The following is a 25,786-nucleotide window of genomic DNA, read 5'->3' as shown; positions in this document are numbered from 1 at the left end:
CATTGAGCCTGAGACAAAAGGGGAATCTGGAGTGGGACGACCTGAATGAGAGATGGTAGGACAACCAGAACTTTCAGGAAGTCTCCCACATGATCATGAATACCTTCCCTGGCAGGGACATTAGGAGCTATTAAACGATCAGGCCGAGAGATTTTGCTTAGGACCCCAAGTACTCTCATGGATGGAACCAGGGTACCGGTGGACATCACCAGATGCTGACCCCTGTGTCTGACCAGTGGTAGTGGCTTAACAACACATCAGTGGGATGCAGGAGAAGTGGTAAGAGGAAGGTAAGACTAGAGACAGGGTGGCTCCCTGCTCCTTTATTGTCTCTTTTCCTGATGGGCCCTGACCATGGCCAAGATGAAGCCCCCAGGGACTGGATCTGTGAAAAGATCCATGTGTTAATTTAGCCTTCCTTCATCAGACACTGACCACAGGGCAGTAAGGTAGAGCTTGGGTCTCTGCCATGGTGCCTTATGTCCAGAGCAGAGCCACAGTGTCCTGAACAGCAAAGCACACTACATTATGACTTTGTCTCCCAGTTCTGCTCCCAATGTGTGACACAGCTGTATTCTTCCACATCACCAGGAAAGCAAGCAGCATTCAAGTGGTGGTCTGAGAACAGAGTGGTACATGTTCCTGTGACTGGAGGAAGATCCTTGGCTAGGTGGCAGAAGCTTAGATAACTAGCAACTGGCCCTATTGGGCTCTAAACCAGACAGGGCCTAAACCCTAATCGCAAACCTATCAATGAGTCTGCATGCATGGATGTGCTGGGTAATGGCAAATTACAATGCCCTCAGGCTAGAGCAAGGCCAGACTGCTCCTTGCTTTCATTGCTGTGTCTTTCCTGAACTTCAGAGTTAGGTCACAGGAAAAGGGAATTGAGGTATTGAGGAAAGGAGAGAGTTTGGGAAATTGAGAGGAGCAGTTTTCTGAGAGGAGTCCCAGATGCTAGCTTTAGGGAATACTTGGTTTGAATCTTGGGTAAATGCTTCTGGTTCCCTAACCTGTTCCAGAGAGGGGAGGTATGTTTTCTAGGAATTAATTCAAGTCTGTGTCCTGTGTGTGGATGAAGGGAGGTGTGTGACATGGGATCTCTACCCCTTCCTGGTGTCTGCAGGAGGCAGAGTCAAAATAGCAGATGGTAGATATGGAGAGATAAACAACCAATAAGTCAGTTGGTAAGTTATAATAAGCAGCTGGATCATAGACAGATAACAGATGACAGCCCATTGGTTCTGTAGTTTCTACATTATTGTTCTTACACAGCTAATAGGCTGATCAATAAGTGGATCTGATCCAAACTCATATATCAAAACATTATAGTTTCAATAGTCAATCAACAGATAAAAAATATAAAACAGACACTTTGTGCTCTTTCTGTGAGGTCTTCTGCATCAGTGTGCCATCACACCCACCACACTCACACACAGCACTCATACCCACCACACCTACCACACCCACACACACATTCCTCACACCCACCACACTCAGACACAGCCCTTACACCCACAGCCCTCACACTCACAGGGCAGGTGCTCAACAGCCAGAGTAGACTGAGAGGAGAGGTGGATTGTAGGTATGCCACTCTGGAATTGTCCACACCTCCCTGAACAGGATGACCAGCATGCCCTAGGCCCTAAACTTCCAATCCTAGGCTGAGTGGCCTTAAATTTGCACACCTCTCCTGCCCTCCCGGCCCCTTCCCACGACCCTCCAGGGCCTTTCCCAAGACACAGCTGTATCAGAGGAGTCATGTTGCCTTCAGTGGCCCCCAGGCTTGATCCTCTTGGAAAAGATGTAGAGGTTTAGCTGGCGAGCAGCTGGCCCCACTGCCCACTGACATTCACATGCTACAAAAGGGGTGTCTTCCTTCTCCTACCTTACGGTTACTGCCTTAGGCCCTGTTCACAGCCCCCCACCCTGCCCACAGGCTGGGACTTGAAAGCCCAGATGCCTAAAAAACAAAGGTCCCCGCCTCAGGGAATTACATTTGAACAAAGTCTGTTTAGCAGGCCTTCAGTACTCTGGAACCTTGACTTCTGGGTTCTGCTTAGAGGCCTGAACCATTGTCCAACCCTACCTGAGTGTCTGCTGCTGACTCCAGAAAGGGACCAATGGGATGCAACTAAACCCAGCTACACAGGACACTATACCTAGGGTTCCATAGGTATAGACACAAGAGTAGGTCAGGACAGAGACTTGGAGCCAAGGCCAAGAATGTTGCAGAGAGCCACATGGAGGGTGAGCAGGTGAGGATCAAAGAAGAGCCAATAGCCCACAGCCTTGTACCTGGTAGCTCTAATCTTTTTCTATATGCTGGTTGGGGCTTTGTGCAGACAAATGATTCAGGGGACTTGGTCACATGTCCCTGAAAGTCAGCTTCTCCACATAGCACTTGAGGCTCCAAGATTAGTGCTCATCTTCAACCTGATTTTGAGGCCTGAACCCTTCACAGATAGTCCCAGGGTAGTGCTCTTTTTGCAAGAAAGAATTAATAGGACAAATGCTGTCTTTTTGAAGATAAATGAAGGCCAAGATTAAACACCACCAAGCCCCAGCCTCTAAAATGTGGGTAAACCGGCACCAGACTCAGAGTGACCATGTCTTCTGTTTCATGGTGCTGGGGATCAAATGCTGGACCATACCTGTACTGAGCAAGTAGTGTCACTGAGCTACTTGCCAAGCCTGACAGCACCCTTATGATGGTCAGCAGATCATAAGCAAGCACTTAATTTATTGATCATTTCTGTGCTGCCTTCTGGTCCTAGTTTCCTCCTGGTGTGGCCAATGTAGTTTCTTTCTAGAAAGTTTTAAAGTTTCCTTTTCCCCAAATCTTGTTGATTTGGAGGCTGGTTCTTTTGTGTCCAGACCCTATATGGCCCCAATACCCTATGTTCTGGCTTAGGGGCAGTTGACACATTGCCATCATGACATTAGGTCTACACTCGTCTATCCATTCCAGAGTGGAATGAGCCAAGGTGCCAAGTTCCAGCAAGCTTGCTGCTGTCACTGAGCCAGAACACATCCAGCTGATGACAATCTCTCATATCCCTGAGCTAAAGACATCTCCATTACAGGTTCTGGGATGGATCCTATCTGTGGCGGTCCCATAGTGCCACTGATCTCCAGATATGTGATGCTATAAAGTGAAAGGGGAGAAGATCTCAATGACACATGGCAAAAATCTTCGTCAGCATGTTTTCAAAACTGCAACCATGTCAATGCACTATTGGAACCCCAAACCTTCATCTCCATTGGTGCTGGAATAGTTGTCCTGCCTGTCCCCAGCCTCATGGCTTTTGGGTGGCCACCTCTCTGAAACCTCAGGTCAGAGACATACATAAGGCAAAGGAACTCCCATAAGAAGTGTAAAGTGGAGCAGGGTTCTGGCTTCCACTGACTAATGGGGGGGAGGGGTCATCTCTTCTGTGTAGTCACTCTTCTCTGATGACTATGTCACAAAAACAGCTACCATTGCCTGCACACCCCATTCAGAGTTTCTCATCCCCCTTACCCAGTGGGTGCCAGGGCCTAACAGCAGGCTTTGGGGCTCCAGACCCTGTGAATCCTGCAGAAATACTCCATGGCTGTAGCTGGACAATTGTGCTCCCAGGCGGTGTCTCTTTGCTGGACACCTAACTGTACCTTCAGCCTGATTTTATCATAGGACCAGCAGGCCAGTCTGTATGAGAGACATATTAACAGAGTTCAAGCCTCTGTTCAGGGAACAGAGGGCCTGTGAGTGGTGGCTTTCTCTCACCTGTTTCATAGACAAATATAGTAAGGAGACTCTGGGATTCTGCCTGTGCCCATCTTATGCCCACACCGTGCCCCCATTTCACCCTCTTGAGAAGAGGCTTGAGGAGAGCCTGATCTCTAATATTCCTCTCCATTCCCTAAGGATCATGACCACAGTCTGCAGCTCTCCAAAGTCTCACGGCCAGAGAAACTTGGCATAGTTCCCATGCCTCTCCACAGGCCCAGAGGAAGGACAGAAATAGGAATTTTTGGAGGACCCACATGACTTCTCAGGGTCAGCCAATGGTCTTGGTTCCTTCTAGTCTGTGAAGACACAGGACACAGGTCCTGACCTCCATGCAGCCTTAGCTGCTGCACACACACTAAGGATGACCTGAGCTGGCCTCTGTGCTCAGGAGAGTGTTGAAAACCATAATTCTAGGCAATTCCTGGATCTAGTTCGGAACAATTAAGTACAAGACCCCTGCCTGCTCCCTGAAGACCAGAGGCACCAGCTGGGTTCTTACTGCTCTATTCCCAAAGAAAGTGAAGAGCAGCTGTAACAGCCAGCCATGCTCTGGTAGCAAGGGCAGACAGGCATTTCCAGGACAAGAGAAGGATGTTCTGTGGCTTGTTGGGCCTATCTGTTCCTCACTGGCATACTTAGCTATTATACCCAGCACTTACCCAGTTCTGTCTGGAGTGCTTTGGTCCCAAAGGAGCTCTGTGGTGGTGAAGACACTGACAAAGCCAAGGACCTAGACCCTTGCCAAGTACCTGTCCACACTTGACTCCTGCTGGGTGTCAGCACTATGTGCAGCCATGGAAAACTGGGGACATGGATGACTTTATTCCTTGGGATCACCTGTGAAACCCAGGGCCAGGTGACATGCTTGAGGCCAGACAAGGATAAGGAGGAGCAGAGTGACCTTACCTGAGATTGTGGGGTAGGGGTCCCAGTGAAGGGAGGGACTAGCCCTGGCTCACACTCTTCAGGAACATATGTGGTAAGGGTAGGCATGCTGGACACATGGTAACCTTCCAACATACTAATCAGTGTATGTCTACATTTGTGTATGAATGTGGTGTGTGTGTGTTTGTGTGTGTGAGTGTGATTGTGTGTGTTTTAGTGTAGGTGGGTGTGCAGGTTGTCTGTATATGCAACAGCATGTTTGCCTGTGTGGGTGGGACATGTCCTGGCACCAGTCCTGACACATGCAGGTCCACCACAATTGGTACAGACCACACTTAACACCAGGGTTTTGTTTTTTTTTTTTTACAAAGGTTTTCTAATGGAATATATTATACCTCTTGGTCAGGGCAGGTTAACATCATTTTGTACCAATGAGGAACACTGATCTTTTGGGATTGCAGGTTGAGCCAGGCATTGGGGGGTTGGTGCCTTAGCCTTCCTACAGTTCCCAGTCTGTTCTGTATCACACTGTCTGGGGAACAGAACCCTCAACTCAACCAGCACCCCCATGTGAATCCTTGCACTAGCTGAAATCCTGGCTGACAATCCCAAAACCACCTTTTCTGATTGAAATGAGTATAACACGGAAGCCCTAGATGAGAAGGTGCTTCCACACCCAGCCAGCCAGTCTTGAGCTCCACTCTGACAAATGTTAAAGGGTGTCCAGCTGTGGCCCTCCTACCAATGGGTACAAGTTTGTCACAACTACCAAGAATCTGTGACAAGCAGTGGCATGCAAGCCTCCTCGTGTCCAAGTTAACTGACATCAAGTACTTCTTTGTATCTTAGGCAGTAAGGAATCCTGAGGGCTCCATGGAAAGATAACCGATCCTATACCTTCCCAGAGCTCATGATCTGTACCTGCTTAATGACTCCTGGACCTTCTTGACTATGGTGAGGAGAGGAGACCCCAAACAGCCCTATCCTCTGCACCAGCAACACTGTCCTGCCAGGTGGAGGCAGCCTCTACAGCCTGAGGAGTGGGCTAAGTGTTCTTTCCCATTACATCCAATGTGGTCTTGTTTGCATAGCCAGTGGCAGTATCTCCTATGGAACTGAGCCATGCTGCTAGGGAGACCTCTGTGTTGTTTACAGTACTTATAAGCTAGACATGGGAAGACGAACTAGAGACTTGTGATTTGGAGATCCTGCAGTAGCCTGCTCTGGATCTGTGGAGCCTAGGATGGCTTTGCAGTCATAGGGCTCCCTCTAATGCCCAAGAACCACCATGACACATTCTCTAGAAAATAAGACAGGAGTCCAAGTGACTTCAGGACTAACATTGACTCTTGATTCTGTTTTGCTCCTTAAAACCCCAGGAGCTGGGAGCCCGGAAAGGAAGAATTGGACCTTCCCCATGCCCAGACTAGTGTCAGAGCTGGTTCCTCATCTCCTACCAGTGGGCAGACATAACAGAATGATATGGTGGGAAGATGGGTTGAGGGCCAAGAACTGCCTTGCCCAGACATGGACAAAGGCTGGTGGTGCTAGAATGCTAGCAAGCCACCTTCAAGACTGGCTGACACAGAGAGGACAGCTGTACAGATCTTCTCTACACCACAATGACCTGCAGGGGTGGGTCTTCACTTGGCCAGTACAGGGAAAGGAAGCTAGGAACTTCATTCCATCGAGAGGAGTTAACTTCTTGAAAACCAGCAGCTCCACCAGTGTGCAGCCTCAGGTGTCGCTGTGTGAGCTAGTCATGAGCTGTCTGGATGACTAGGCAGACATACTGGTCACCGATGTGGTTGTCCTCTGCCTCCTCAACCTGCAGAGAGATATAGGAGTGTGCTGGTAGTCCTCCTGCATATGTGCTTTCAGTGCTCCTACAGCCACAGAAGCCAGCTCTACCCAGACATTTCTAATTCTTGCATAGGCTATCTATCCTGGGCCTGATAGTCCATCCTGTTAGTTTGCCCTGTTTTAGGTCTCACAACACACTTCCCTCAAGTTTACCTCGTGCTGTTTCCTTCAACTATCCCAGCATTCATCAGCTCCATATCCCACCCTACCTTAGAATTTCTGATAATCCCTGATATTTTAGGGTTTTTTCCAGGTTGGTCCAAGGGCTCTTGAGTACCTCTGAAACATCCTAGATGTTCTATGCAGCCTTCATGCCTTGGTATATGACATCTTTGGGTCCCCACTAGACCCAAAGAATTAAGAATTCTCTCCCCAATGTCATCTATTTGCACTTATATCTTTCTGAAATGGCTCTGGATGTGATCACCATACACTACCCTGGAAGCATCTGAGAATTTCAGGAGGGCCACCTTTCACTTAAACTTCTCCACTGACTGTCTGGGTTCCATCAGATGACAGTTGTTCCACATTGATGGGCAAACTTATGCTTTTCGGCCATGACAGACTTAGCCATTACAGGCTTTAGGTTCTCCTCTGAAGACCCTACACGTACTACAGGTAGTAGAGTCACCCACATTGTACTCTACCTGGGTTTCACAGGGCCTCTAGTGTAGTTTCTTTGGTACCCTATGATGGTGGGAACTCAAGTTTCATAGGTTCTGAGGTGTCTGGTAGCAGCCCTTTATAATAAGAGGTAAAAGAAAGGTGGAAATAATATCCTGCCGATTTGCATGTCCACCACTGGAGGGTGCAACACTGCTATGCACCTGGTGAGCCACTGAACAAGTCCACTCACTAAGGCTCTGAACATGAAGCAGAGAAGTACTGCTGAACCCAGTGTTCCCAAGAACCTGGCTGTCCCTGCAGGACTGCCTGTAAAGGATTCTCCAGGACGCTGAGGACCCAATTTGGAAATCTTAAGTGAGCAGGGTGGGAGCCAAAAGGACTGAATGGAATCCTTACATGGGATGTAACCTCTGTCCCGTCATTCTGATTAGCATGAACCACAATTCTGCGAAAGTCTCTGGGTGGCTGCTAAAAAAGGGAGGAGAATATAGAGGATGAAGTGGAGACAAGTAAGCAGGGCCAAGACAGCATCACTGCCCATACACACTGCTGTGGGCACATCCTGTCCTGGGCCCTCTCCTGCCATAACTCTGAATTAGAAACAAATACCCCTCCTCATAGAACTGTCTGAGATGAGGACAGCTGGGGGTCTGAATTGTCAGCCAGAAAGACATGAGCTGTCTGTGACATACACCAGTGTGCAGGGTCCCAGATGAGCCTATCCCCCTAGTGAGGCCATTTCCTCCCCAGGGACAAGGTTAGGAGAGGCAGAGTTTGCCTGCTCTTGAAAGCTGAGCTCTCCCTACCCCTGCAGACACAGAAATGGTGCCTTCTCTGTGCCCATCTATAGTGAGTCCAGGGAGCACCCAGTGGCCACACTCATGTGATTTCATACTCTGGCAGATATACTATACTGTCACCCACAGAGTCTGGATTCAACTTCAGTGGCCAAGGCCAGCTGATTTTGTCTGGACAAGACTCTGATTAGGAGGCCACCCACAGTGTTAGTGACACACTGCGTGCCCCTGAGTGGCCTTCAGTGTAGCCCTGAGTGGTCGTTCCAGCCTGAGCCTAGGGATTCAGATTAGCACTGGCCAGGTCAGGCTATTTGCTACCTAGTCCTATAGCTCACCTCCACTGTAGTTCCATGTGTCCTGGCTGGTGCAGCTGCTCCAGGAACCACTAGATGTCCTCCCACAGAACCTTGAGGTCCCTGTGGGTTCAATCACAGACTTCTCACATTATCCCTGCTGGGAGTTAGGCTTGATGCCTGCTGTGTGGGAGCTGCCATAGCTTTTGGAGCAGAATGAGAGGCAGTGGAGGAGATGCTGTGTGCTGTTCTTATTATCCTCATCACCCAAGGAGTTCCTGCTGCTTGCTTCCAGGTCCAGGTTTAGCTCCAGCAGGTCACTGTATAGGATTCCTGATACCTCTTCTTCTCTGTGTGAAAAGCAGCACAAGAGCTAGTGTTGGAGGAACATGAAGTACCCCTGCGTTCCGGGAGCCAGTGGTGATCAGTGTCCTGCCACCCTTGAGATACATTGGAGCCTAGGTGCATAGAGCAAAGCTGCATCCTTGGAGAATGAGCTCTGCATTCCCATGACAGCTAGGCAACCATGAATACACTTACTCCCCAGCAGGCTCCTAGCATCCCCTTGTTATGGCTCTTCTGGCTGTGACCCTTTTTCTGTTAGCTACAGAGCCATCCTCAGCAGCCCTGGTGGTCTGTCATGCAGGTAGGAGCAGGTAAAAAGCAGTGCCTATCAGTTTCTTCTGAGGGTACCCCCTTTCTCTCTCCCTCTCTTTCCCTCTCTGGTCATCTGTCTGTCTCTCTGTCTTTCTCACACACACACACACACACACACACACACACACACACAAACACATTCATGAACACACAAAGCACACTGGTAGTGCACACACACATACAAGTACTATGTGCACAAAGACACATGCACACACATGCATGCATAGCCACAGGCATGCACACATGTGCCCACACCCACATATGCACACACACACACACACACACACACATATGCATGTACACACATACATGCACAGAGGCATACACTTCTGCCAGTGCACTGTGGCTTCAGTGTGCAGCAAGTCAAGTCCTCTCTCAGTGGAGACTTTGAAAAGTGGAGGGAAGCCGGGCATGGTGGCACACACCTGTAACCCAGGACTCAGGAGGCAGAGGAACACAGATTTCTGAGTTTGAGGCCAGGCTGGTCTACAAAGTGAGTTCCTGAACAGCCAGGGCTAAACAGAGAAACCCTGTCTTAAAGCCCCCTACTCCCCCCCAAAAAAAAGAAAGAAAGAAAAGAAGAGAAGAGAAGAGAAGAGAAGAGAAGAGAAGAGAAGAGAAGAGAAGAGAAGAGAAGAGAAGAGAAAAGTGGAGAGAACAGTGGGTCTTTAGGCAACACCAAGGCTCTCCCACTTCCAGGCTACATCTCTGGCTCTTTGCAAGGCTAAGGATGTAAGGAAAATTACACTGAGGAATCATAGGCATCTTGGAGTGAAGGAAAGATCACTGCCACATTTCATACTAACCCATAAAAGGAGGAATAGGACTGATGACCATCAGCAATGATGATTTTCAACAGATTCCCCTTTCAACACAGTCAGACAACTCCTTGAGTGGTCTCCAGGAGATGATATGCTATTTCCTCAGACCCTAGAGAGGGTGTGTGCAGCCATCAGCTGGGTGCGCAGTCCCAAGTGGATCTAATACACACTTTCTGCCTCCTCCAGCTTTTGTAGCCACTGCAGCACAGGCTCCAAGCTGAGGTGAAGCCAATGGGTAGGGCGAAGCAGGGCAGTTGCAGCAGGAAACGGGAGTGCCAGGTATGGCCTGTATAGAACAGCAGCTTCTGTGTTGCCAACAGCCCTTCTAGCTGGATTTCCAGCTTCTTCCCCTGGACAGACAGGAAGCACAATGTGATTTTACAGTCCAGAAAACTGTGCCAGAAGCAGGAGAGAAATACATGAATGTCAATCATAAGCCCCTACTTGGCCCTGGTCCCATATTTCCAGGGTTGAGAACTGGTGACCCTGTGCAAACAGGTCTCAGGTCACTGTGAGTACCATCCGTCTGCAGCCTTAAGAATGCAGAAGAAACCTGGGGCAGCCCTTCTCTTTAGGACCCCCCTGCTCATGGCTGTACACAAGTCTGGCATGCAGGGTTTGTAGGGAACCATAATCAGTGTCTGGAGCCATTCTGCTGTGCAGCAATCCTCACTGTCATGTCTTAGGGAATGTGGAAGGGGGACAGAGGCTAACAGTTGTATCTTTAAGGTACCATGGTTTGTCCTTTTGTTGGTGAGTGGGGAATTGTTAGCAGTCAGAGCTGTACCTTGCTCAGAGAGTTCAATACCAGACCTGGATGTGGAGACTGAGAGATGCCTGAGGGTGTGGAGAAGCCTCAGGGAGCTCTGGATGGCATTGGTTAGGATGAGGTGGTTGGGTCCAGGATTCTTTGGACTCCTGAGTTTATAGATGCCTTCCCCTTCAGACGCCCACCAGAAATGTCACCTTTGAAATAAGTGACCAGGGGAAGTCACAGAGCAGCTATGGAGTGTTGTCTAACTCCTAAAAGACAGAAGTCAGGTGAATTGTGGGAACCAGAGCATGGGGTGGGATCTGTGGCAGCAGGAGATAGGAAAGAAAGAGGAGTCCTTACTTGATAGTTGGTTACTCCACTCAGAGTGAGTCCCACGAGAAGAGTAGGGTGATCCTCCTTCTTTTCCTTAAAGAACACAAGTCAGAGGCTTAGGCTTTGACCCGGAGGCAAATGGTAGGAGGTCCATCTAACAGGCTAGAGTCTCCACAAACCCAGAGCTCTGTCTAAGCCTCTCTTGTTTCCCTACTTATGCCGAGGGCACATGTGTATGTGGTAGGCTTCTCTAGATATTTGAGTTCTGTGAACCTCGTAGACCCAAGTTCCACACTTACTGTGCTCTGTGGGAGGCTGTCACCTGGGAACACAGGCCATGCAGTGCTCAGGCATTGAATGGGAGACACCCAGAGAGGACAGGCATACCAGTCCAATCAATGTTAGACCAAACCAGTTACAGCAGAGACTGAGCAAAGTTTTAACAGAATTGACACCAGACAAATGCAGCATGCCACCTCCAGGAGAGCCACCAACTCACCACATGCAAACAGGCCCGAGGGACTGTCCTACCTACCCTTTCCTGGAGTCTGAGTCACTTTGTCAGGCCTGGGGAATAGAATCACCCTTTTCCTGTGTTCCTCCCATTTCCAACACCTCAGGGTCGACCTTGTACAGCCTGAAGAAGTGGACAGGAACGTCCTCAAGTAGGCAAGCATCCCTGGTGAAGCATAGTATTGCCTCCTTGGGAGTCAGACCCTGGTACATGTAGTCCACCATGTTCATGGTGCATGGCAGCCATGTGCCTTAGAATGTAGTCAACACCTCTCTTGTTGATAATCTGAGGACAGGGTCACCAGCTAGCTCAGACCCCACCCTGCCCTTTCTCACTACCTGAGGTCAGAACAAACAAGCTAGCTACAGACTATGTCCAGACTTTATTTGCCTTAGCCTCACACCCAAAGGTGAGGATGTGATGCTTATAAATCTGTGGTTCTGCTCCCCTCTCATGTCACCCAGGTGTCCACAAGGACCATAGAAGCAGCTCTCTTTAGAGGTCTGTTGAGCTCATTTCAAACTGACAGCTACTGTTCTTGGAAAAACTTGCCAGTGAGGGACTGTGTGAGTGTGGGTTGAGAGAAGCTTTGGGAAAAGCTGTCGGGCCTCCAGCCTGGCACTGGAGATAGCTCTGCAAGGAAGATGTGTGAGGCCTAAGTCACACATCTAAGAAGTGTGGCTTGTAGGCCACTAGTTGAGAACATAGGTAGGGCTCACAGACCCCAGGATCTTTTGCTCTGCATGGCAGTCAAGCTAGGCTTCAGCAAGAACTAGCTAACGCTCACCATCTCCATTTTCAGGGTACAGGCAAGGAAACAGAGGCACAGAAAGCCTAAGGTACCTGGGTTTTTGAGTCTTTACAGAGGCTGGGTGGATACCACTCTGCACCTGAGCAGGCCAAGGTACACTGAGCTGTCAAGCTATGTGGGTTTATGCAGGACACAAAGGCATGGCCTACTCTGGCCATAGCTCTTACAGGTCACTGACAGCCTTTGCAGTGTTGGGGTTGGGGTTGGTGAGCACCCTTGGACTTGAGTTCTTCTGTCTCTGGTCCCACTGGTGCCACTACATTAATTCCCTGATGTCCTCTCTGGTTATGGGGCAGGGGAGGAGCTCACATCTGTAGCTGCACTGTCTCTGCTGTCCCTATCCAGACAGTGGCTGGGAAAGACCAGGAACTCAGTGGCTGAGCTGGGAACAAAGGTCAGGGTCACAGTGCTGGGTGTGTGAAGACTGCTGGAATGAAAGCAAGCAATACCACCATGATCAGGCAGAATGATAGGCAAGGAGCACTGTGTGCCCTGACAGAAGGGGATGAGACCCTGACTCCCCAAAAAAAACGCTTGTTCAGACCTTCTACTTCATCAGCTTTGAAGAAGGTGTTCCTCATTAAGAACATACCATGCTCTTGCTTCTGTCATCTACTTCAGTCTCCCAGGAATGGACCCTGCAGGAATATTGATATGTCTTCTATGAATGCTAATATTCATTGAAATCATTTTAATAATTGGTTCTCAGAGTGATATCTGGTTCCAGAAATAGTCTGTCGGGAATACTTACATAGACAGGGAAGCCAGGGGGTTTACTGCTGCTGCTGCTGCTGCTGCTGCTGCTGCTGCTTCTACACTTGTGTCTTTTCCAGGGCCATGTGTTTCAAATAGCTACCTGTTTATACTCAGGATGTGAAAAAGTTCCCAGATGACACTGTGAAAGAGACAAAATAATTTATTCTAGACAAAAGAAATACTGAGGTAGAATTCTAAGAATACCGTGTGGGGCTTTGACTAGCCTTAGTATTAAATGTCTTTTTTTTTTCTACTTCACAATCCACAAGGAGAAATCACTTAGAAGTGTTTCCTATAAAAATGTATACACCACTAGGTCTTAGGAACAAACGAACAATCAGTATGCACAAACCTATGCATGCATGCAGGAGTCTGACCATCGTCAATAACCAGCAAACTATGCTGTTGATACTTATTCAATGACATTGCTTGTTATTAGTTCTGAAGCTTACTGGGTGTGATGTTATTTTAAAAATGTAAGAATCTATTCTTCAGCTTTTGTGATTGATTGACAAATTGCTAGGGCCAGTATCACCTGAGAGAGTCCATGAACCAATAGCCCTCTAGTCCTCACCCTGTGGGAGCTATTTTCCTTAGGGAACATGGAGTCCAGGGGAAGAGATGGGGTCAGCAAGACAACTGTGTTGAAAGGGGTAGAAATCATTCATATTGCATCCCTGCTGGGAAGAGGAGAAATTCAGAAGAGGGAGAAGGCTTGGGGTTGAGGAAGAATTGTAAAGTACTTAGAGAAGGTAAGAAGGTAAGAATTGGGTGTGGAAAATGGAAACTGGAGACAGAGGAGAGGCCAACACACAGCAAACTGGGAAGGACAAAGCACCAAGGTACCTGGGCCCTGCCTGCTGCTGTGTCTCTGGAATTTCTCCCTGGGCCTCATTTCTGGGGGGAGACTCTGCTCTGCCCCAGCCGAGGTTTTCTTATTGATGGAATGCAGCAACACAGCCTCCTCATGGCATTCCCCAACCTCCTTGTCCATCTCATGATGCCTCTGCACCAGCCCCTGCTGGGGATGGGCTTATCCTCTGCTAACGCACTGTGGGGGAGATTCTCTTCTCTCTTCTCACTGATGCTCTGTTCACTTATGCTGCTTGTTGAAAGCATGCAGGAGACACTCATGGCACGGATGTGGTGTTGGTCCTGTGTGGGTGTGATCTGGTTTGTCCGGAAGAGACCATACCCAGTGGATCTTCTGCCTGCTCTTTGCCTAACCTTCTGGTCATAGGCTGGCACTTGACCAATGGAGGATGGCCAGACCGATCTGCCAAGGATGGGAGTGCTTCCACTCTTCTTAATTTTCAAACACAAAGCAGTACCAGCATCAATGGAAGGGAATGGGGCCTTAACTTGACTCACTGTTGGAGCCTGGGTTGAGCGGCCTTCCCTCTGGACAGCCTGCCCTTCCAATAAATAATATACAGCTGACATTTCATTAAATTTTTCTTTAGTGAGTGATTCTCTAATATCTTTTGCTCGGAACCCAATATGCTGCATCGCATCTACAATGTCAGGATCTGGTCTGACAGGGACAGGTTCCTCATGAATATTTTTGAACCCTTTCCAGTGGCCTTTGAACCATGGATGCTTCATCACGTCCGTGACTGTCGGCCTATATTTGGGGTTTACTGTCATTAAGAGGCTCAACAGGTCCTCCAGCTCATTGGACACCCCACAGGGGGCAGGGTATACACCTGCCAGTATCTGATCTTGCAGCTCAGGTACGGTGACCGAGTCGAATGGGACCTTTCCAACAACCATGTAATACAATATCACTCCTAACGCCCATAGGTCACTTTTTGTGCCATCATATCTTTCCCAAAGGAATAACTCAGGGGCACCATAAGCATAAGCACCACAGGGCTCATCCAACAACTCTCCGGGTTTGACTTGGGTACTAAGCCCAAAGTCGATTATTTTGATTTTCCCCTTCTTGTCTATCATGATATTATCAGGCTTTAGGTCCCTATGCACTATGCCATGTCTGTGGCAGTAGCTCACTGCTGACAGTATTTGTAAAAATATTTGTCGGGCTTCCTCCTCCCCTATGTGGCCAGAATTTTTGATGTATTCATAAAGTTCTTGGCCTTCAACCAGTTCCATGATGAGGTATTCTCTTGTTTTGGTCTCAATCACTTGGAGAAGTGAGACAATATTGGGGTGTTTGATCTTTTTCATTATATTGGTCTCCATCATGGCTGGCTGAAACCAGGCGTTGTTCTTTACAAGAACTTTGACAGCCACGGGAGTGCCTGTGAGCCGGTGCTGGGCCAGGAGGACTTTGGCTTGAGTCCCATGCCCGATAGTTCTTACAACTTCATATTGGGAGTACAAGTTTCCCGCATCAGGGTTACTTGGCTGAGGACTGGGCGGGGGTAACTCCTCTTCAATATATGCAGGCATTGTATCACTACCAGTGGTACCTGAAAATAACATAAAAAGAATAAAATCAAAATAATGAAAAACATGTAGGAAAATAGAAACTAAAATTACTACAAGTGCTACCTAAAATAAACAAAGAAAGGGTGCTTGAAATAAAGGTAAGTAAAAGTTAGAGACCTAGAATAAAAATTATGAAAAAGATATGGGGGAAAAGCTAAAGTCAAAAAATCTTAAGTAAAACCCAACCAAAAAACCAACCCCAAACTAGAAAGCCAAGAGCACACACATCCTAAATACAGATGATGAAACTATAATCATAAGACAGTGGGACTGGGAGGGCTACAGCTGATCAACATTATGAGTGGATGTTGATTGAAAAAAAATCATATGAAATAAATGAGAGGAGAAAGAATTAGTATAAGACAAAACAGACATATATATCCCCCAGCACTTCAGAGAAAATTCCATTTCATTTCAGGACCTCGTCATCCACAACAAAACCATACTTCCCAAGAGCAAAATATTGAAAATTAAAATTCAATAACCATAAACAATAAGAAAGTGAAATATCAGTGACTATTCAACCTAAAACCAATTCCAAAATGCCATAGACTCAACCTGAGTGGCCAAGGCCACAGCTGCTTTTTACCTGATCAAGACTCTGAGAATGAGGCCACACAGTGTTAATGATACTTGAGTGGCTTTCAGTGTAGTCCTGAGACCATTCCAGCCTGCATCCAGGAATTCAGATTAGCATTGGTCAAGTCAGGCTCTTTGCTACCTGGTCCTATAGCTCACCTCCACTGTAGTTCCATATGTATTGGATGCTGCAGATGCTCCAGGAACCACTAGATGTCCTCCCGCTGAACCTCGAGGTCCCTGTGGGCTCATTCGCAGGCATGTCAAATAGTGACTGATGGAAAAAACAAAATATCACAAAGGGCAAATATGTATAAATTATAACCCAATGATAACATGTAGTGAATACTTTGAGAAACAGGGACGATGTAAAAATTGGAAACCAAAATGCATTGAAAATGGAGATACACTAGAGCAGCCTAAAATGCAAAAGTAAATAATCAACACAATAAAATACCATGGGAGAAAATAAAACCGACCACAATAAAACAAAAGCACCCATCCAAATAAATAAAAATCAAAACACCAACACTAAGGAAGCAAACAGTCAGTGGCCTTGAAAATATAGGGCCCAATGCTATCTCTTGAACTGCTACCAAAATCAACCAATCAATAAATAAACAGCCAGCCATCCACATAGGCACTTAATCTGAGATTATGGGGTTGGCATATCAAATCTCTGGGAGCCACTGGTCAGCCAGGCCAGAGACTTGGCCAGCTTCAGGCTAGTGAGTGAGCCTGTCTTGAAAATAAGGTTGATGGCCTACCTTAAGAACAGCAGCCGGGCTGGCTACTGGCCTCTACACTCTCTTGCACCAAGGTGCAGGTAACACAGATGCAAGAGGGAAAGGGTGATGGGCACGGCAACCCAAACACACTCACGTGTGTGACAGCACACAAACACACACACAAAAGCACACACACAAATTCACAATAGTGATCTTATACACACACACACACACACACACAGGAACACAGGCATACAAACTCTTATTACACAAAACCAGAATTGCACTACACACAATCACAAAGGAGCAGGTACACACATACTTACACACAAGCAAACATGTAAGCACACACTACACATACATACAGGAAAAGGTACACACACACACACACAAACAAAACGGGAAACTCACACAATCCTACATACACTGACACACTCACAGGAACTAGTATGCACAGCCTCACACACAAGCAAATCTGTAAACAGCCACACTCCTATACACACTTATACACACACATCTACACAGCACACTTACAAACCAATAAAACCACACACAGCTCACTAGATACAATAAAGTCGCAGAGGGCACCACTCCACACCTCCTCTCAATGCACTCAAAGAAATTCAGGCCTGGCCACAGCTTAACATCTGTTGCCTGGAGAGCCTCACAATCTCTCCTCACAAGGTCATAATAGGACCCTTTATGACATGGTTGGAAGGACTGCAAGGCTCTGGCTTAGCTGGGCTATGGAGTGTGACATTAGGCTTTTTGAAAGCAAGGTCTCTAGGGTGTTTTGCTGTCCTTGGTATCTGGTTAGAATGTTTGCTGTGCCTCCTTCTATAAAGCCCTTATAAGTTGATTCTGTGTGTCAACTTCTCTTTGTATTCTGACTGAATGACCTCAAGCTGGTGCTCCAGTTTAACTTTCAAGACTAAGCTGTCTTTCTAAAGCAAGCAATCAGGGAAGATACTGTCCTCATAATTCCTCAGAAAGGCTCTAGGTTCTCCTGAGACAGGGCTGCACTTTTTAGGCAGAGCACTTCCCTCCCTAGGTGAGGACTTGAATTTGAATCCCCAGAAACCATATCAAAGTGGGGTACAACAGTAAAGTCCATAAGCTCAGCATCCCTGGGGTGGGGGTGGGAATGGGAGACAGGGATGTGCAAGTGTGAAGACCTATCGGGAAGATGGCCTCTGACAGTACATAAGCATAGGGGTATGTATGTACGCCTAGGCACACAAGGGGGTAAGCATACACATGCAAACACACTCTCCGACACAGAGGTTGACATGGTGTATAGAAAACCAAGTCCATACTGAGTGTAGGACTCACTTTAGACATTAAGGTCCATAGGTGGAGCAGGAATGTGTGAGGATCAGAAGCTCTGTGCTCCCTGGGTCCAGAAAGAACAGAGTGCCTGTGCTGACACAAAAGAAATAGGCTCTGAGCCACAGATTGTGACAGTCAGGTCACAGGACCTAGGCTGCTGTGTTACTCCTCAGAACTGAGCACTGATTGGCTAAAATTCTAAAAGGGCCTCTGATTTTCAGAGTGCTGTAGGCAGTGCACTGTGCAGCTCTTTCCTTTTGAAGACTCTGTTCTGGAATTTTGAGGCCTCTGTTGAGGAAATTCATATCTGCAGACAGTACGACTGGGAGGAAAGATCCTCATATGTGGACGTTATTGCCAGGCCTGAGAGCAGAAAAGAAAACCTGCCACCACTGGTTATTGTGGCTCAGCTTCTGACATTGCAGATCAAGTGCCCTGGAGCCCTCCCTAGCCTGAGTCAGTCAAGTTCAAGTCCCTGCTTCTTGGCTTATAGTATCAATCACAGGACAGTTTTAGGCCAGGGGAGCTGTGAACATCATCTAGACATTGCTGTCTGCATTTGAGGAGGACTGTTTATTACAGGACTAGGCTAGGGCTGGAATCCAAACTCCCTTCTCCCTTGTGGCCAAGGGACACTGATATTTAGCTAACTGCAGGCTCTCTGATCTTACATAGGCAGAGCACCTATGGCCCAGGGTCTCAGGACTGGCATACATACAAGGGCATACAGGAGCTGTTTGCCATTGCAGAGGGTGGCTGAGCTGATTGAGTATGGCAAAAAAAGGGGGGGGGGGCTCATCTGCCTGGATTCATGGGCCTCTAGAGATAAACACAGGCCTGGTGTGTGGCTGCTTATGGGCTGAGATGGGAGGGTGGAAGGGGGCTTGTTTTTGGCTCACGGGGACAGAGCAGTGTTTCCTTCCCCGCTCCTTCTTTATTTGTTAAATATTTTATTAGGTATTTTCCTCATTTACATTTCCAATGCTATCCCAAAAGTCCCCCTTACCCTCCCTCTCACTCCCCTACCCACCCACTCCCACTTTTTGGCCCTGGCTTTCCCCTGTACTGGGGCATATAAAGTTTGCAAGTCCAATGGGCCTCTCTGTCCAGTGATGGCCTACTAGGCCATCTTTTGATACATATGCAGCTAGAATCAAGAGCTCCGAGGTACTGGTTAGTTCATAATATTGTTCCACCTATCGGGTTGCAGATCCCTTTAGCTCCTTGGGTACTTTCTCTAGCTCCTCCATTGGGGGCCCTGTGATACATCCAATAGCTGACTGTGAGCATCCACTTCTGTGTTTGCTAGGCCCCGGCATAGTCTCACAAGAGACAGCTATATCTGGGTCCTTTCAGCAAAATCTTGCTAGTGTATGCAATGGTGTCAGCGTTTGGAAAATGATTATGGGATGGAACACTTGACATGGCAGTCTCTAGATGGTCCATCCTTTTGCCACAGCTCCAAACTTTGTCTCTGTAACTCCTTCCATGGGTGTTTTGTTCCCAATTCTAAGAAGGGGCACAGTGTCCACACTTTGGTCTTTGTTCTTTCTTGAGTTTGCATTTAGCAAATTGTATCTTATATCTTGGGTATCCTAAGTTTCTGGGCTAAAATCCACTTATCAGTGAGTACATATTGTGTGAGTTTCTTTGTGATTGAGTTACCTCACTAAGGATGATGCCCCTTGACATAAAAGGAAGGCCTGGAAGAAGTCTATCTATGGGTAGTGAGGCTGGCTGAGAACCGGCTCTCCATTCGCAATTCTCATCCTGCTAGGGGTTTGGGGTTGTTGGTGGGTTAACCTCCCCTGCATTCCAGTCTGCTTCTCAGCATTTAATCCTTTCCTATCTGTCTCTTGGCTGGGTACCTGTGTACAGAAGTCTTGGCTGCAGCTGTCAGTCCAGGGCATAATTCCCTGAGTGAGTAGATTCCAGATTGTTCTGAATTGAGACATCAACTTGGTAGATGTTTCCTTTAGTGAATATTAAGAATACTTCCCCATGACTTTTCATTAAATTTTGTTGAAAGTTTTATGAGATATTAGAATGGCGACTCCAGCTGGCTGCTTAGGTTTGTTTGCCCAAGAAACTTTGGTGCCAGTCTTTTATTCTGAGGTAAACTCTATCTTTATTGATAAAATGTTTTTCCTGGTATAGTAATCCTCTCATGGGAAGACTTTAGCAGGACAATGGAACTTATGGAGAAGTGCAGGTCTCCCAAAAGTTGGGTGTGCCTCAGGGACATGGCTAGTAGGGAATTTAAAGGGAGGGAAAAGCAGATGGAGAGGTGGGAGGACAGTGGAGCTTCGTCAGGACTGTACATGCCCCTAGTCTCAGAAGACTTGGGGGCCTGCTCAGGGGAATGGGTGTAGGGAGGAAATCGAACCTGTTTATTTCCAGATCAACAGGTGTGATGAAGGTGGGCAGAGAAGTGTCCATGAAATGGAGGTCTGAGTAGACAACAGGACATTCCAGGCAACTGGGTGTGTCCAGAAGGACTAGGCAGGCTGCTGGGATGGACCAGGTTAACTTTTAAATAAACTCACAAAATACTAGAAGGAAGCAGAAGCAGTTCTGGACCCTGCAGAGGAACAGGAGCTGCTGTTCACAGGACAACTTTTAGTCATTGGCAGAAGACACTATCTTATATCTTACATGATGCCCAATGTCACTGTGTGATCCCGCAGCACAAGTAAATGGCCCAAAGTGGTGACAGTTCTTCTCAGTAAATATGCTGGCACAGAAATAGATGCAATTATTCTGCTGCCCTTCTGTCCATGTATCCAGCAGGGGGCAATCCACACCTACACTTATGCTGACAGTTCCTCAGCATCTTCCCACAGAGGACTCCTGGACAAATGCAGTCTCAGGACATGGATGGTCCTGCTGGATGTCCTCAGCAGGGTAGCATGCTTGCTTTGTTTCTAAACTATGGAAAAATACACTACAGTAGCAAACAGGCATCTTCCCTTCCTATGTCATGTCCTCTCAAACAAGCTCTTTCTCCTCCTTCTTACTCCTCTTCCCTATCCAACATCATTCCTATTCTTTCTTCTTTATAATTCCAAAGATATGGGAAGTATGTGACAGATTTAATTCAGTCTCAGCTTATGTCATTGCTTGCACTAAGACCAGCTAGACAACAGGTTAACTTTTAGCAGTAAAACCAAGAAATACTAGAAAACATTAATGATTTTGAAGAGTGAAGACATGAACAGAATCCCAAAGCAAACAAAAGGGAGAGTCATTAATATTTATTGTACAAGTAGAAGTTTACCCAGGAAAGTAAAAATCAAACACACACACATACATCAAACGAGCAAGAAAAGTTTGTAAAACAGATAACACTAAATACACCCTTGATATGGCTGTCTACAGGGATGATGTGACAAAAATGAGAGAGAAATGCAAAGGGATATTTCTACAAAGAAGAAAGCAACAAACACTGGACATCAAGGTGCAGTCAGCCACTGGCCTCTGAACACCTGGATGTGGTCAGGCAGTTATACTGGACAATGACGTTCTCTAGCCAGTGGCCACTGGACATAACAATGAGGTCAGCCAATGGGTACGGGATGTGGGAGTGATCTTGGCCTTACTACATTAGGATTTCTGTCCCATGCCATGCATGCTCACCCAGCAGTTCATAATGACTGGAGTCTGCTGTGTATCACAAGTGCAGGTATAGGTAGGTGGTGTACCTGTAGCCCTCTGGGGAGAAGGAGTTGCCTGTTTTTGAAGATCAGCCAGTACAACAAGTAATGCTGACTGTTGGCATGGACAGATGAAGAACAGCCTAGGACACTAGAGCAATGCACCTCTGGGCCTGTATTGGGGATGGGGGTATTTCCTGAGCCTAGATCCTAAGAGTGATGATTTAATCAGTTATTCCAGGCATATCTATCTGGTAGCCCACAGGATACCTCCGGTTGTGGATAGCTATAAATGGGAGCCAGAAAAACAAAAACTTCCCAAAAATACCTGATTATTCAGTTCTTGAGTGTGAAATTTAGAGATGATGATGTCATGTCATAATCTTAAAATGTTGACTGTGCCTGGATCCACTGATGAATTCAAAATTTGAAGGGCTCTTGAGAGGGGTGTCCTGTTGGAAGAAGTGTGTATCTAGAGGATTAACCTTGAAGTCTCTCTCTTGCCTGGCCCTACCCAGTCTCTTCACAAGGATGACAAGAACAGCTTAATCTCCACTACCTTAAATCCCACCTTGCCTCAGGCACACAGAAATGTATTTATCTCACATGGATCTGAAATCACAAAACAAGAGAACCCCTCCTTCCTGGAGTTGATCTTCTCAGGTGTCTTTCACAGTGACAGAGAGCTGGCTCACACACTTGACAGTCAATACTAACTAATACCTGGTAGCTGTAGCCTTGGCTCAATCTCTTCCTGCTACATTGCTTTAAGGGGCAAGAAAAGACCTAGAATCTATGAGCAGTGGGCCCCATGCCAAGCTGGAGACACGTCTAGTGGATGTGGTGCAGCACTAGAGATTTAGAGAGGAAAGAGAAACCTGCCCTCTTTATGAATTTATTGATGCTTAACATGGCCAGATCAGAGCACTGACCTCTGGCCTGAGACTTTATGGCCTCAGAGAGGAGGATGACAGCACATTATTTCCAAAGACAGAGAGACAGGCAGAAGATTTCTAACCTGTTTTTGGGAGTGAGGGTCTCACATCTCCACAGTTAACTCAGAGGCTGCTATTTTCTTTTTAAAGTCACACATCTACAAGCACGCACAGGCCCATGTAACACACACATACATACAAACATACGACAGCAACCCACATGCAGGTCTATGTAACTAACACACACACACACAAACATACACACACACACACACAAACACACTCACTCACTCACTCATGCAGACCCATAGACATCTGTGCACACATATCCGTGCAGACACATAAAAACATGACTATACAGCACATAGATACATGCACAAACAAATGTCAATGTAGACACTCTGCTATACACACATATACACACATACAACCATGAAACACACACACCAGTAGCAGTAGCAGCAGTACACTATGACAGCCTCAGGGCAGAGCTGTGTCCACTATTTCTCTCAGTCAGTATAGTTGGTCCACATGTTTATGTGTGTCACATCTTAACCATTTAAGTATTTGTCCTGATGTGTCTGTAACCATGAACCTTACCTTCCAGATAAGGGTGGGCATGTGTGCAGAGCACTGATGGGTCTCCTTTCAACAAGGCTCCCCAAACGAGGAGGGAGAGGACCAGATCTGTGTAGTGTCACATTCTTGAATCTTCACCACTGTGGTTATCTTTGTGCTGCTGTTTAGAAAAGGCCTAGGCTGTGCTGAAATCTGGTCCCATGATCACAGGTGCTCATAGAAGTGCACACATGGATAAAGCACTACAATGGAGGTGAGCCATAGGACCAGTTCTGTGGGTCATGCTAATCCAGATGAAGGGCCAGACAGAAGTCACATCCCAGATAAGGACGCCATAGAGCCCTTGTGTCTCCTTGCAACCTGCCCACCTAAGATTTCCAAACTGGGTCCTCAGGGTCCTGGAGAATCCTGTACAAGCAGCCCTGGAGGTACAGTCAGGTTTGGGAACACTGTATTTAACAGTGGTTCTCTGCTTCAGGCTCAGAACTTTAGTGAGAGGGCTTGCTGACTGTGGTTCACAAGGTTGAGAACAGTGTGGAGCCCTCCGGTGTTGGAAATGCAGAACTGCAGGACATTATTTCCACCTTTCTTTACTTCTTCTACCTTGTTCTAATGGACTGCTACCAGATGCCCTGGAGACCTAAGAAACTTGAGTGCCCACCACCATAGAAGCCCAGAGAGACTGAACCCATGGCCCTGCAAAACCGAGAGAGAGGACAGTATGGGCTCTGTGTTACTGGACTGGCTCTAGACTGGCATGAAGGTTGACTGACCAGGAAGTGTGCATGGTGCTGGATTCACAGAGAGTTAGGAACAGATAGAGACTAGGAGGAGAGAGCATGAGAGTCAGTCACAGCAGAGTCCAGGCCCAGAGTGATGCCAGCCCATTTAATAAAGCTGCATATGCCCTCCAAAAGGGCTCTCAGCTCAAGGCAGTACTCTGAAGAACTGACCAAATAACAAGTCTTGTGTGTGACTCTCCACCTATGGTATGTGTAGAGTCCTGAGACCAAAACTTAGTCTGTCATGGCTGAAAAGCATAAATTTGCCCAGCAACGTGGAGCAAATGTCAGATGATGGAACCCAGGCAGTCAGTGGAGAGGTTTGCTTAAGTTCAAAGTGGCCCTCTTTAAATTCTCACATGCTTCCACGGTTATATGTATTGACCACATCCAGTGCCATTCCTCAAAGAGGGAAGTACAAAAAGACAATAATGGGGAGAGAATCCTGGTCTGACTGGAATCCTTAGGCCAGTGTGGACCCAAAAAGGTCATATATACCAAGGCATGGAGGATGCCTAGATTATTTAGTATCTTTCTGAGTCACACAAGAGCCCACAGCCCAGCCTGGGAGAACACAATTGTATCAGGGATCATCAGGGATCCTAGGGAGGGTGGGATAAGGAGATGATGCATGCTGGGAGGGTTGGAAGAAACAGCATGAGGTAACACAGAGGGAAGTGTGTTCTGAGAGCTAAGACTGGGCATACCAACACGAAGGCCTATCAGGCACACGACAGGTCACCTATGTCAGACTTAGAAAGGTCTGAATAGAGCTGGAAGTCCTGGGATTGTAGAAACAAAAAATGTTCAGGATGAAAACTAACAGCACACTGTTGTATCTCTCTGCAGGATGGGGAGGCAGAGAATGACCACAGGGGTGATCAGTATGTCCTCAGTCTGGACAGACAATGTGTGTCTGCCCTGTCAGCTCATGACTAGCTCACACAGCGACACCTGAGGCTGGACACTGGTGGAGCTGCTGGTTCTTCTAGAGAGTAACTCCTCTCCATGGAATGAAGTTCCTAAGCTTCCTCTCTCTGTACTGGCCAGGTGAAGACCAAACCCTGCAAGACATTGTGGTGTAGGCAAGAGCTGTACAGGTTTCTCATCTGTGCAAAACAGCCTTGAAGGTGGCATACTAGCATTGAAGCACCACCAGCCTTTAGCCATGTCTGGGCAAGGCAGTTCTTGACCCTCAACCCTTCTGCCCACCATATCAGTCTCCTTGGCCTGCCCACTGGTAGGAGATGGGGAACAATCGTTGAGACTAGCTTGGGGCATGGGACAGCTCCTATTCTTCCTGTCTCTGGCTCTAAGTTCCTGGGATTCTCAGGAGCAAAAGTATCTGAGAGAAACAAGTGTCAATGAAATCCACTTGGACTGCTGTCTGACCTTCTAGAGAATGTTTCATGGTGGGACTTGGACATTAAAGGGAGCCCTATGACTGCAAAGCCGGCCTAGGCTCCACAGACACAGAGCAGGCTACAGCAGGATCTCCAAATCACAAGTCTCTAGTTCCTCTTCCCATGTCTACCTTATAGTACTGTTAACAACACAAAGGTCTCCCTAGCAGTATGGCTCAGTTCCACAGGAGATACTGCCACTTGTTATGCAAACAAGACCCCATTGGATGTAATGGGAAAGAATGCTTAGACCGCTCCTCTGGCTGTGGAGGCTGCCTCCACCTGGCAGGACACTGTTGCTGGTGCAGTGGTAGAGCGCTGTTTGGGGTCTCCTCTCCTCGCCTTAGTCAAGGAGGTCCAGGGACCATTAAGCAGGTGCAGTTCTTGGACTCAGGGAAGGAATAGGGTTGGTTACCTACCCATGGAGCCCTCAGGATTCCTTTACTGCCCAAGGTCCA

General features: G+C 47.4%; 1 protein-coding gene and 1 pseudogene across 1 annotated transcript; both read right to left on the bottom strand.

Moving 5' to 3' along the window:
- Positions 1 to 6,014: 6,014 nt before the first annotated feature.
- LOC147000532 (FERM domain-containing protein 1-like) lies at positions 6,015 to 12,115 on the bottom strand (annotated as a pseudogene).
- A 606-nt stretch (positions 12,116 to 12,721) lies between these two features.
- On the bottom strand, positions 12,722 to 16,770 carry LOC110288961 (sperm motility kinase Y). Its single transcript, XM_085833009.1, has 5 exons — positions 16,687 to 16,770; positions 16,079 to 16,193; positions 13,733 to 15,321; positions 12,882 to 13,025; positions 12,722 to 12,768 (listed from the first exon to the last, which is right to left on the bottom strand). The coding sequence occupies exons 2-3, from the start codon at positions 16,179 to 16,181 to the stop codon at positions 13,778 to 13,780; spliced, it is 1,647 nt and encodes a 548-aa protein (XP_085689135.1). The 5' UTR covers positions 16,182 to 16,193; positions 16,687 to 16,770; the 3' UTR covers positions 12,722 to 12,768; positions 12,882 to 13,025; positions 13,733 to 13,777.
- Between the last annotated feature and the right edge of the window lie 9,016 nt (positions 16,771 to 25,786).

This window comes from Mus caroli, unplaced genomic scaffold (assembly GCF_978045245.1).
Source record: "Mus caroli unplaced genomic scaffold, Mus_caroli_1 scaffold_18, whole genome shotgun sequence".
Taxonomy (NCBI): domain Eukaryota; kingdom Metazoa; phylum Chordata; class Mammalia; order Rodentia; family Muridae; genus Mus; species Mus caroli.
This window is presented reverse-complemented; position numbering and strand designations above follow the sequence as displayed.

Bases quoted from the DNA above. Each gene is read 5' to 3' on its own strand.
- LOC110288961 (XM_085833009.1), bottom strand. From the start codon at position 16,181: ATGCCTGCGAATGAGCCCACAGGGACCTCGAGGTTCAGCGGGAGGACA. The intron at 15,322-16,078 runs GTGAGCTATAGG...TGTTATTTTCAG, and splicing joins CATATGGAACTACAGTGGAG to GTACCACTGGTAGTGATACA.